The 12,871-nt window shown below is 35.5% G+C and overlaps 1 protein-coding gene across 4 annotated transcripts in view; it reads right to left on the bottom strand.

The window, feature by feature from the left end:
• Nucleotides 1-12,871, bottom strand: part of ADGB (androglobin) — a 104,380-nt gene that overhangs the window by 43,760 nt on the left and 47,749 nt on the right. For all 4 annotated transcript variants that reach the window (XM_063390338.1, XM_063390337.1, XM_063390339.1 and 1 more), the window contains 4 exons: nt 7,409-7,454; nt 5,681-5,846; nt 2,420-2,483; nt 710-812 (listed from right to left, as the gene is read on the bottom strand). In XM_063390338.1, coding sequence (XP_063246408.1) covers nt 710-812; nt 2,420-2,483; nt 5,681-5,846; nt 7,409-7,454 — 379 coding nt within the window. The remainder of the gene's footprint in view (nt 1-709; nt 813-2,419; nt 2,484-5,680; nt 5,847-7,408; nt 7,455-12,871) is intronic.

The raw sequence follows: 12,871 nt of genomic DNA, 5'->3' as shown, positions 1-12,871 counted from the left end.
AAGCAAATAGCCATAAAAAATTATATTTATTTACACTTACAGCTTATAGTTTAAATATTTTAACAGAATGGTCAGTTTGGGGTTTTTCAAGCTCTCTTTTTATCCATTCCAGGTGCATTAAATTACATCCATGTCAAGTGTTTAAATATCTGATCAACCTAAGCCAACTACCATAAAATACCTTAATTCTCCTGAGTTCTATTCTATGTTTCTCATGAGATACAAGGGATTAATTATTTAAATCATTCAAGTCGTTAGGTCTTGAAAAAGCCAACTTAAACATACTCGAGAGCTTATTGTGTACCAATTTAAAAATCATTTCCAAACTATACTTTGGTTATATTGCTGTTTTTGTGCATTAATATCAGCTAAAGCATAAAGTAGCTTGTAAGAATGGAATCTGTAGAAAAGAAACTCTAAGAAACACAAGGAAATCCATTCCAGAAATATACAGATGAAAAGCTTCCAGCAAATCATAATAAACAGAAAAGGGAGGGATTCTTTCATGAAGATGTTCATCATCAATATGAAATAACGACCAAGTATTGCTTGAATATTATTGTATTTCCTGAAACCAATTTGACTATTTCAAACTGTTGCTAAACTCTCAAACTGTGCCCAAGTACACAACAGACAAACACAATGGCACAAACATATTCAAGAATGGGGAAACACAACACTGACATGTACTTTTGCCTGTTGGCCTTACCTTCAGTAACATCCCAGTGTACTAACGCAGAAAAGCTAACCAGGATTTCGATGGGCATCAGACTGTCCACAAGTAAATAATAGAAGACTTCCTCATCAGAAGACTGCAAAGAAAAATGGATGTTTGTTCATTCATTTGCACTGAATGCCGTCCAACTGGCCTCATACCAAGTAGGACTAAGATTTTGGATATGGTTATCTTAGCTATGGTACGGGAAGTAAGCAATTAATTGTCACTACCTCTTCCAAATTTCAGACATGTCATTTAAGCCCAGACCCTTGTGCTGCATGTATAACAGTGTTCAGTTAAGAGATAAAAGGAAACAGAACTATTTTTGCATGAGAATATTTCTACTTTTATATCATACTGATCATATGTACCTAAATGCAGTACTGGTAAAAAGAATTAACAGAAGACCAAAAATTTTGGTTTTTGCTGTAATTTCTGACTCAAAATAATTACTGAAAACTTGAAAGAAATAAATACTCTTTGAATTTCTAGATATGAGTGATCCTTCCTTATAAAGAAGTTTTTCTCGTACAAAACTCTATGAGGGCAAAATCTTTCACTCTCAACTTTAATACATTATTCATATACCAATATTAGAAACTATAGAATGATTCTATTGTTTTAGTAATTCTTCAAAATCTAATGGTGAACGACCTTCTTTTTCAGAACTGTTACAGTACAGGTCTTCCTGGATATTCCAGTTATATAAATTAAATTGTTTTGGTATTTTTATCATCCTACTGTAATATAAAAATGTTATTTTATAATAAGCATGATACAGAGTTTACCTAATACTGTAAATATGTCATCTTTGTCAATGATAGAAATTAGAATGGTTTTACAGCAAAGGGTTAGGGGTTTTTTTTGGCACAAGAGCACACAGGCTTACATAATCATGCTGATTATGGCTTCTGAAAGTATATCACACAGTCATTAGGAAAATTTCTTGTGATGTGATTACAGAGAGGCGGGGAATTGCAGGTTTACTACAATTGTGGAGCATAATCCATGTAGTTAACCTTCTCACTACAGGATTTTACTTGAGCTTCCTATCTGAAGTTTACATTTTAGTACTCTACAATTCAGCTCCAGATACTCCATAAAATAAGAGCTGGGTCAGGATATTCAAGCATGTTGAATAACCTTCTGATGATATGAACTAATGGCAGGTTTAGAGAAATTCCATTATTTGAATGTAACTAAAGAGTACTTCTAAATCCCTGCTAGAGCATGCTATAAATAGCAAAAGGACTTTGCATTTAAAGGGAAAATGCAGTGTTATTCTAAACATACTCACAATCTGGGTTTTAGGTGGCAGGGGAAGATGAAGGAGAATTGAAGAGCAGATATTGTACCTGAATCATCATTAAATTCAATTTGGACATCAAATTGTTAAAAGGTAGTTTTAAATCAAAGTTTCAAATAAGGAGTGGTTGGAGATCTGATTTGCTATAATTTTTCTTTACATAAGCCATTTTTTTTTGTTATTGTGCAGTAGCACTCCACAGCATTTTTCCTTTTCTTAAACACACATATATAATGCTGAATATTTGCTTGCAAACATAGATTTGTATTGACTACAGTAATCTTAATGCATTATTATTTTTAAGTAATAGCAGTTCTATATACCAATATCCTTCAGGATATATGTATTATCTAATTATGTAAGACTGAAAAAAAATGCACAATACAGTAATTTACCTTAAAACCTGTCTTCTGATAATTATAAGCATATGTATGTGGCTTGTGGAAAACATACAGCTTCCTGAGAAAAATATAAAATTTAAATATAAGATATATATGATTGTAAGAAAATAATCACTATAAATTACATTGTTTAGGTAAATGTCTATTTCATAGCACAAGGTATTAATTTTACTTTCAGAATTCAGACTCAAAGCTATTTCTCAAAAATGGTTCAACATTTTTAGCTATAATAAAGGTGAATAAAATTAACCTCCAGAGAAAGCAGCTGAAATTAACCCATATATTTGATGCATTCCTACACTTTTCCATTGGAGGTCAGGCCACTAATTTACTTATTTTCAGTCTATAAATGGTAATATGCAAATATTACTCAAAACCCTCTATATCCACATGAAAATTATTGTAATTAAGTTTTATACAAAGTATAACTGAAAGAAGGACTGTTTTATACACTTCATTAAAGTTTTTTCAGTTCTGTGCTGTTTGCAGACCTTCTTAAAGCTTTATAGTTTCTGGCAACAATTTTTTCTGATTTTGGTTTCACCAAGGGAGACATAAATGGCTTCAGCTTTAATTGAGGATGGAATTAGATCTAAACCAATGTTCTGATTACTCAGAAACTCCACAGGGATCCTGATCTACTGCTGACATATCAATTCCTACAATGACTAAAATATTCCTCACTTCTCAAAGTTGATATGAACTATGAACATTCTTCTTTTTTCGCTATGTCTGAGAGGTAGGCATGACAGAGAAGGAAAAGCTTTCAACTGAACAGAGAGATAAGATGAAAATCTTAGATGCCTAATTTCTTCTGTGGGACAAATTATTCAAAGGTCAATCAAGGTGCTCTGTTAACCGCTACTTTATCAGTTGACTGTGAAAATAAACTCGCACTCATTTAGAGATAAGAAACTGACAACTGCTTTTTGCCTTAATTAATATTAATATTGCTCTACAAAAGGTCAGCAGCACTTTAACATTTGGCTAATAAGGCAGAAAGTTCATATTTCACATTCTCTGTATGTGAGCAAGACTTTTAAAGGAAATTAAACTGCTTGTGATGCTTTTTTTTTCTGAATGTCCTATCTTCCTGGACCTAGGACTACCTAAAAGTAGCATGGAAATCTTAACAAGGCCTAAAGTGATCTATGGCTTTTATTCCTAAAGTTCCTGTACTGCTGGCTGATATAAAATATATATTCCTGTCGTGGTTGCGGGGGAGGTGAATTTTTCCAGGGGGATGTGGGCAGTCCAATCAGTAATCAGCTTTTCTGCTGGCACCTGGATTGGTCACTCAGAGGTTTGGACACGCCTCTGAGGACACAAAGAGTTAAAAGCAGGACCCCCAAGGGGGTTCGGCTTCTTTTCAGATCCCGGTTTCAGCAGAGAGACGTGTGAGGCCTCCTTTCTCTGCCCAGCCACGAGGCTGGGTAGGGGAGGGGAAACACGTGGTCGGCTCAGGTAAGCCGGAGCCCCGGGGGGGGAGAAGAGAGGGGACAGGACTGGAACTGAACTGCCCCGTCCAGGATGGAGGGGTGGAAAACTGTGGAAGTGCCTTCTGTGTGCGCTCACCCCCTCTTTCCCCCAAACTCCGGGAGAAGGTGCCCAGCCACTGGGGGTTTGCGGAGCCTGGGAATGCCTGTGTCTGTACCCTGCTGGGAGATAGAAGCTGTTAACCCTTGCTTGGCAGAAAGAAACTTTTCTTAGACATTGATTCTCATGACTGGTGATTTTGGAAAAAAGGAGAAGGAAGCGGCCTGGGACCAAGGTGATAAAGCACGATTGGAAGGAACCTGATGGGAAAAGAATGAGAGGAGTAGCCTTTGGAGCTGGACTTTTCTTGCATAATGTCAGCCATGGACTGAACTTGAGTCTCTTTTGAACATAAACTGCATTTTTGGGTAGATACAGCTGCCCCTGCTTTTGCTACAGTGACTGGCACTTGAAGAGTGGAGCGAGCAGAGAAGAGAGGGGGAGGGTGAGGTGGTGCCCTCTGCCCTCATGGCAGACCTGCTCCTGGAACCCCGGCCCCTGGGTGAAAAGGGGAGAGCTCGGCATGCAGTATCCTTAAAAGAGCCCTGTATGTAGTTTTGGCCTATGAGACAGCGGTGAGAGCGCTGGACATAGGAAAAAGAGAGTGTCACCCTGGCAGACTTCTCCGGGCGGTGCCATGGGTGACATGGGAACACATAAGGGGTGGACCCGTGTTTTCTGAGGAACAGTCTGTGGTGCGAGAGAGACTCCTCTCTCCCTTGCTGAATTGAAGATTAGTTTGTTTTTTTGAGTGGTGATTGTTTGATCTAAAACCCAAAGGTTGGTCTGTGAAGAGTGATGTGTGGGGAGGTAGAAACTGGGAGAAGAAATGTTCTAAGAAGTTTTTATTTCTGTCTCTGTGTGTGTTTAAGAGTATTTCTGTCCCTGTTCTTATGTAATGTAATAAAGTTTTGGTGGGGTTTTTTTTTGTTTTCAAGATTTAAGCCTGCTCTGCTCTGTTCCTGATCACATCCCACAGTAGCTGTTAGGGAAAAAAAAAAACATATTCATGGGTGCATTAACATCTGGCCAGTGCCAACCCATGACAATTCCTTTAGAGAGTGAGTAGAGTTTAAACATTTATTTGTGAAAATAGAAGCTTCACAAAGAAATCTCAGTTATACATTTAAACAAGAAAAGAACTGAGTCAATTTTCTCTCATAAAATTACTTCCCTCATCAATCTTAGATTCTCTGAAGGATATGTATTTTACCAGGCTCCTTAAATCTGAAAGGCAGAAGCTGAAGACATGATGCTATAAGTACACTAACTTTTTTTTATGTTTTCAGAGGCATAAATGCCTTGGAATTATATTGAAGAGGGAGTGAGGCAAAACATCTAGTTGATCAAGCAAAGCTATGCTGATGGCAAAAGACCTCAACAATTTTTTTTTCTTTAGAATTGTGTTGTGTTGATGAAGAATGTCTGCCCAGTGCCTCATGGGTCATAAAAGCTGCAGTCTGATGTTGCTTTATGGAGCCTGTAGTTGTTCTCCACTGTATTCTGGAGGATACACCCAAGGGCTGCAGCTACAGACCCACTGTCAACAGGGACAGTGCTCTCGTCTGAAGAGTAGCCTTGAAGCCACTCTGAAAGGCAGGATAGCTATACAAAGAAAAACTGGTAAGAATATACAATTTTTATATAGTCATGTTTTGAATTTTGTCATTGTTATACAGTATATTGTATGGAATAAAACCCAAACCCTCTATTCCTTACTGGAAACAAACACAGAAGTCTTCAAAGGTAATCCACGTTTCCCTGGAAACTGAAATCTTTTCTGATGCTGTTTCGTCCTTTGATTTAGTCCCTGTCTGGCTCTTCATATCAGTATCAGCCTTTTCTGACATTTGTTTTGCATCTAAACTGATATTGTCTTGTTCTTCTGCAAAGATAAGACACACAGAGCCAATACAGTGACAATATAGAAGTTAAAGCAGTATAGATCTTAAAAATTAACCTAAAATTACAAGAAAATTATCCATACATCAATTATTATGTATACAGTTTAAAAGCTATCCCACTAACCTAAAGAGCTCAAATGGTAACTGAAGCAACTCGATTTGGAAATTTAGGGTTTGCATCTGCAACTGCTTAAGTAGTCTGCCTCAATAAACTACCACACACTGAACTGTGTCCTAGAATCTTCAATATCAGCTCATTAGTTCTGCAAACCTATATTCATCTATATAAAGAACAGTACATCCCCTTATCCACAGCTCTTATTCAGTGAAAGGCTAATGAAGCAGTATTTTACAACCCACAGAAAAAAATACTGAGAAATTTGGAGGACACAAAGACCTAGCCTTGCCTCTGGTACTTAGCACCTCCAATGATGCTAGTCACACAAATCAGTTTAACTACTTTTAAACAGAAACAGATTTGAACTAGACGACATGATTTTTCTTGTAGGAAAATCAGAATTAAAGTCAGATTCATACCAAAATATAAACATGGACATATGTAGACAGATTTTGCAATCACTGAGTAACTTTTTGGGTTGTAATGTAACTTTGTCTGCATTTATTTTCTGAGATTATATAAATGGTTACTGAAAATATTTGACCTGGCCCAAAAAGGAGTTTTGAGAATAGTTCAACAACTGAGAATAGAAGAACTGAACTGCTATTAATTCAGAATGCTTGCTGAGGAAAAAGATAAGGTAACATTCAAACATAAGGTATAACAAATGAGAAAGATATTAGAAACGTACATAATTTATATTTAAATGTGCTTTGCAGTATTTCATTATCACCAACACACACAGAGCTAATGTGTGGCTCTAAATTAGTTTGCAACTATTTTTCAAGAACTGAAAGAAATGCAATATATGGAAGGGCACCAAAAGCCTTTTTCCTTTCCTTCAACTGTGGAAAAACTACCTGAAAGCTGAAAAATCCAGACTTTCTTTTCAATTTACGTTAACATGGGTGTTAGGCTTCCAGTAAAACAACCACAGTGCTCCTATTTTTAAGAGCCTCTTATTTTTCTGATCAAATCCTTCAAACATTCAAAGTAATTAAAAAAATGAGATATTCATTTAGAAAAAAAAGGAAATACTCTTCAAATAGTGATGCAAAACAAACATATTTCAAAGGAACATTCACTAAAATGAAAGCTGGCTTTTGGTTGGGTTTTTTGCCATTTTTTGGGAAAAAAAGAAGAAAATACTATAATTCAGTTCTTAAAAAAGATCTCTGTGTATGAAATCCACCATATTTTCTTGGAGAGTATCTTATGAGAAGCGTTTGAACATATTTGAACACCAAACCGAAGATTTTACTCTATGCAATTATACATGCTATTACCAGTTCTTTGAAATCTTCTCCTGTAAAACCAACATCCATAAAAAAATAAAACTGCTGATATACGTACATAAAGATTAACACTGACGCCAAACAACATGGGAATGGGAAAACTCCAATTATACACTTTACACATACATACCTTTATTGGGTACTTCTGCATTTTGTTGCAACAAGGGAGTGGTTTCCTATATGGTAAAAAAACAAAACAAGAAAAAGTAATGATGGTGATTATAATCTTGCATTATTTTGTTAGAGAAAATACCTGATTTTGGGGCAGACCTTCCAGAGAAAAAGAAATAAGATGGTAAGTTATCATCTTGGGTTTGGGTTGGGTTTTTAAATTAAAAATAAACATAGCAAATTTCATCATAATACCTACGTACATATTGCCAAGGCAGATGTACTGAAGCTGGTAGCACTGACCTGGCCAGCAGCTGGACACACAGAATGATTTTCCGTTCTGCATTTCCAAGAGGAGCTGTGGGATCTGTGTTGACTTGGAGTTTTTATGCTTTTTCAGTACAATCAGTACAAGAAATATATTTTGAGGGGCAGACTGAAATAATTTAGACAGTCTGAGTTAGACTGGATGGCAGACCACAACAGTACCTAAATCTTGCACAAGGTGACTGTGGTGGAAACCCAGGTCTGCCTCAACCCTCCTATTACAGACTACCTTGCATGCACTAAGTGAAGGGACCTGTGAATTCTTCCTTAGAGGAAAACCTTACGGCTTCGTACTTTAATTTCTAGCTCCAATAAAAGTCTTCCTGCAGCACTTTACAGAATCTCTATGAGCTTAGGACATGAGAACAGGCTCAGGAATCTCCCTTCTGGCAAAATTTTATATTCTGTGAATTAACAAAGGAAATAGCTGAGCAAATAAACTACAGATTTAAGAGTCTCTATCCCAAAACTGGAAGTAGCAAATAATTTAATACACATAATTTAACTGTAATATTGGTTACTATGGGAATTTGGAAGTCCCATTTTTGCACAGCAAAAACCTGAAATTCTATTCCAAGTGTTTTATGGTGGAGTTTTTTTTAATGTTCATGAGTCAAAGCTGGGGACAGATCTAATATTAAGAGCAATTAAGAGAAAAATTAAGACACTGTTGAAATTGTTAACACTTGGGTTAAGAATTTAGTAATTGAAATCTATTGCGTTTTAAAATGTTCTTAAAGATTAATTTCTTGTTATTCTATGAGCTGAAAAGGATACTATAGGATCTTGCAAATATCTATGTACCTCAGCTCCTGTTTCCAGAATTCTGTACACACAACTGGTCAGAACAAGTCAAGCTGTGATCACTTGTCATGTCACATTAAGAGTCATGTCTCAACATATGAGTCTGAAAAATCACATGGACTATCTCTTCCCTTTAAATTGTGATTTTGATGGTACACATGCACAAAGGCTGTCATAGTTCTCCATGGGAGCCTACAACTTTCAAGATTCCAATGTTGCCAAACTTCTTGTAGGAGTCACAGGATTTACCAAACAGATACAAATCAGCTATACAATTTATCGCGTTTCTTCTCAGAAATCCTGGGCATGTCCAAAGTATAAAAAGTATGAGATCTGTATAGGCCTTGGAGACTGCAACATCTGTACAAGTCTAGCACTTTCTGCCCAATATACTGTTCATGGACAGTACATATGCTGCATGCTTCTAGTATGGACATGAGGTAGCTTTATATAGAGCTGATTTTTCCATACTAACAGTTGGCAGCAGGAAAGCCTGGAGAGATACAGAAAATCCTCAAAAACTGCATGAACAGAATTTCTAGTATAGAAGGAGAATGTACCCTGGAAAATCTGGATGCTTAGTAACTTCATACAGTCTGAGCTGTGAAACCATCTAACCACAGCTGTGGAGAGACTTCCATAGGCTCATTTACTCCGTTTTTGGAGCACAAACATAACACAGTCAAAAGCTGTCTGCTTTTTCAATGGTACAGGATGTGTTATCTACCTAATCTTCACTGACTTGGAGACAACTGGACTGTCAAGAAAGTTCTCATTCTTCTCTTCTCCCTCATGTACTGTGCCTAAGACATTGGCACAGAAATAGAAAATAAAGGCATTTTTCCTTCTTAATGAGCACACATTGCCTGAGAAGTCAGCTCTGCTGCTGCAGTATCTTATAAAGAAATAAATTAAATAATACTTAGATCCAGCTGTGAACATGGAATCATGCACACAGATTCTGGTAGAAATTCTTATTGTTCCTCCTTCAGTGAATGGCAATCTAAATTAAAATTCCATAGATAACATAAAAATATGATTTATTATCTTTTATGTTTCATAATCATTAATGCATATTTGTAAAAATAATGGTAATTCATAAATTTATAGCTATCTTGTTATGTTCAAGGACTCGTTCATATTTTTCAGCCTCCTAAAATTAGCTATATTTCTATTTTATTCAAATCTACTAAATAATATATTTTAAAATTTATCTGATATTCTTGTAAAAAGAGTAGCCTTTTCTATTCTAGAAATGATGCATGGCAAAACTTAATACACCAGTATTTCTGCGAAAAACAGAAGTCTTCTTCAAAAAATAAGCTGTCTGAATATAACTGCAGATGAAGGAATAAAGTTTCAGATACTCTATTTTTAAGATAAAAAAATCAATTTCAATTCCTTCAAAATGATCAAGATGACCAAAATATTTCTTAAGATCTAAACCTGTATTAAATTTCAAAGTTTGATGTTGACCTGAGAGTTATATCATCAAAGGGTTTTGCATCTACAGCCATTTGCACGTTATTTTTTATTCCTCAGTCACTGTGTTCACTAAATGGAATATCAGTTCTCATTTTAGCTGTGATTTAACAGAGGTAGATTTTGAAAAAAGGCAAAGTTACAAAAAAAATATGCAAAGCTGTGCACAAACTGAGATATAGAAATAGCTTTAAAATACTGGATTACCAATTTGGCATCTCTTTTCTTCAGACTCTATGGTTGAAGCTGTATGTGCACAAAATGTATGTACAAGTAGATATTGTGGGCCCATAAAAGTGTCTCAATATCACAAATGTCTAAATGCCTCTTCTCAAATCCCTCTTATAATTCATGTGCTTCATATGTCATGTGTCATTTTCCCCTGAAAATTATAAGCAGGGAATTTCCATTTTATGCAGGGTGAAGTAATTTTAAAAATGATAAAATTTGTAAAGAAAATAGATTTTTTTTTTTTTTAATTTCCTACCCAGCTCTGCTGGTGACTCAATACCAATTCACAGCACTTATGCACTCATGAAATACCACACAATAAGTATTGGAGTGAAAAGAAGAAAAAGCTTATTATGACACAACAGTCGGTAATGGTTATGGGGAACATGAAGAGAGCACACAACAGAACATGAAGTTAAATAAACTAGTATCAGTTGCACATGAGAAGATAAGACTGAGTTTGCATACAGAATGGACAGACTGAAGTAAGAAACATGAAGGAAACATGAATATTAAAGAACAAATTTTTGTATTTGAGTCACTGGGAAAGAATGGAGACTAATACTTTTGCTCTAGAAATTAGCATTGCCAGGGAGCTTGACACTGAAGGAGTCACAAAGAGAGTGATCTGCTAAAGATGTATGAACATAGCAATTGGGTCAGTATATTAAAATATCTAGTAGCCATTGGACATACTGATGGTAAACAGATTCTGATTTTCTGGCTTTGGATTTCCTCAAACAGAACACATAGAGCTTTATTCTCAATAGAATAGGAGATAATTTCTATCGAAAAATTCGTCCCGATGAAGAATATTCAAGTAGGCTTTTGAATGGCAGATCTAAAAGGAAACACTACTCCAGGACAATCTTTTTCTCAGAAGCATTTTACAAAATTACTGTTGCATAAAGCTGCAAGACTGTGCAATTTATATATGGTGACGGTTTTGATTTTTTCCTGGCCACAAAATACTTTCACATGTATTTCAATGTGCCCTACACTTATAAATTACTTAACTTCTTATTGAACAAGAATAAAAGAGAGACTCTCCATTTAAGAATTTGGCCCTATGTTATTGAGTTTTTAAACAAAAAATTGACAAAATGCATTTTCTTAAAAACAGTGATTCAAGATCAATTTAACTACCAAAATTAAATATTTAAAAATATTTTTTCCTAATGCAAATCCAAATGCTTCCAAGACAGTCAAATCAGTGAGTAGGAAAGTCAGAGCAAAAACAAACAAACAAAAAAACTCCCAAACCCAACCCAACCCCAACAAAACAAAAACTCCACAAAGTTTGAAAAAATTCAATAATGAAGCATTTCCATTTTTTGGCATCGATACTTTGAGGACATGAGGGATAATGCCATGTCTTTCAACTTCATATTTATCAAAGAAGGTACATCTAGCTCCTAGAATTTTGTCTTTCGTGTATCCCTAGTCTCTGTTTCTGTGACAACAGATCTCAGGAACAGTGAATCAGATATTCAGTAATGTTACTTCATGCAGTTTACATTAAAGTGAATTGAAATATGCCAATTTAAACTTGTCGAGCATCTGGCACAGCAGCTGACTGAATTTCAGACAGCTTAAAGCATAAAACTGCTGTATCCCAAAGATTTACCAAATCTGTATCAAAGGCTTTAAAGCAGATGTCTTCTGACTAGCAATCACACAGTTTCACATTCAGTATATTGCAACACAAAACTGTAAAAATTAGCAATAATATAGCGAATTTGGGATTCCAAAGTTTCTTTTCCAGTGTTTACCTTTTTAATCACTAATTGACTTGTTTTTTAACAAGTATATATTATTATGTCAAGTTTTAAAACTATAAAAAGCAAGCTCTTCCTTTATAAATTTGCCAGAGGTATCCACATAATTTTGTTGATGAAAAGATTTAATATGTGAAAAAAAAGATTTCTCTCCAAGTTAAAAACCATTTTCTTTTCCAGTCTTGCAAAAATGAAGTCCTACTTGCATACTTTAGCTATTAACAGGCATAGCATTTTTCAGCTGACATTTAAATTGAGGCAAAAGCAAAGTTCATGTACAAGTCAATTAGCTGCTCATAACTTCTTACATTTCACATCTGAATCAGATTGCCCTCAGACTACATCACATTCATGTCTTCTTCCAACCATTCCAGTTTTACCAGTGTCTCTCTCATGTATTTTCATACTCTCCCTTGTCTCTCTTTGACTGTGTGTCCCACTGTGATAAATCAGCCTTCTAAATCACTCTTGGACTAAGAGAGAAAAATCTAAGGGAGGTTTCACACTCCTTTGATGTTTCCAGCACACAGATGTCTATTACTTGGCAATTAGCCAAATCTGTATTTGTACACCTAGAGACTGAAGTAATGAAAACAATAAATATTATATGTTATATGATGCCACTTTGTTTGGGGGTGATTTTACAATGCTTGTATTTCTAATTGCCTGTTCTGTTTATGTTGTATATCAAGTTTTGCATTTTAAGATTGGTTCTGAGAGTGAAGGGGTGGGGGAGAAGAGCATAGTTTGCAGAAATTGCACTTGTTCTGTTGCATGCTTTCTTTTGGTGCATGTTGTTTGGAGCACAGACAGTGAGAAAGAGCTTTGTTTTGTTTGAGTTAGTTTTTTAGTTCACTGAA

The sequence above is a fragment of the Prinia subflava genome, chromosome 2 (assembly GCF_021018805.1).
Source record: "Prinia subflava isolate CZ2003 ecotype Zambia chromosome 2, Cam_Psub_1.2, whole genome shotgun sequence".
In the NCBI taxonomy this organism is placed as follows: Eukaryota; Metazoa; Chordata; class Aves; order Passeriformes; family Cisticolidae; genus Prinia; species Prinia subflava.
The sequence above is the reverse complement of the archived record's forward strand: the minus strand, read 5'-3'. Positions and strand labels throughout refer to the sequence as shown.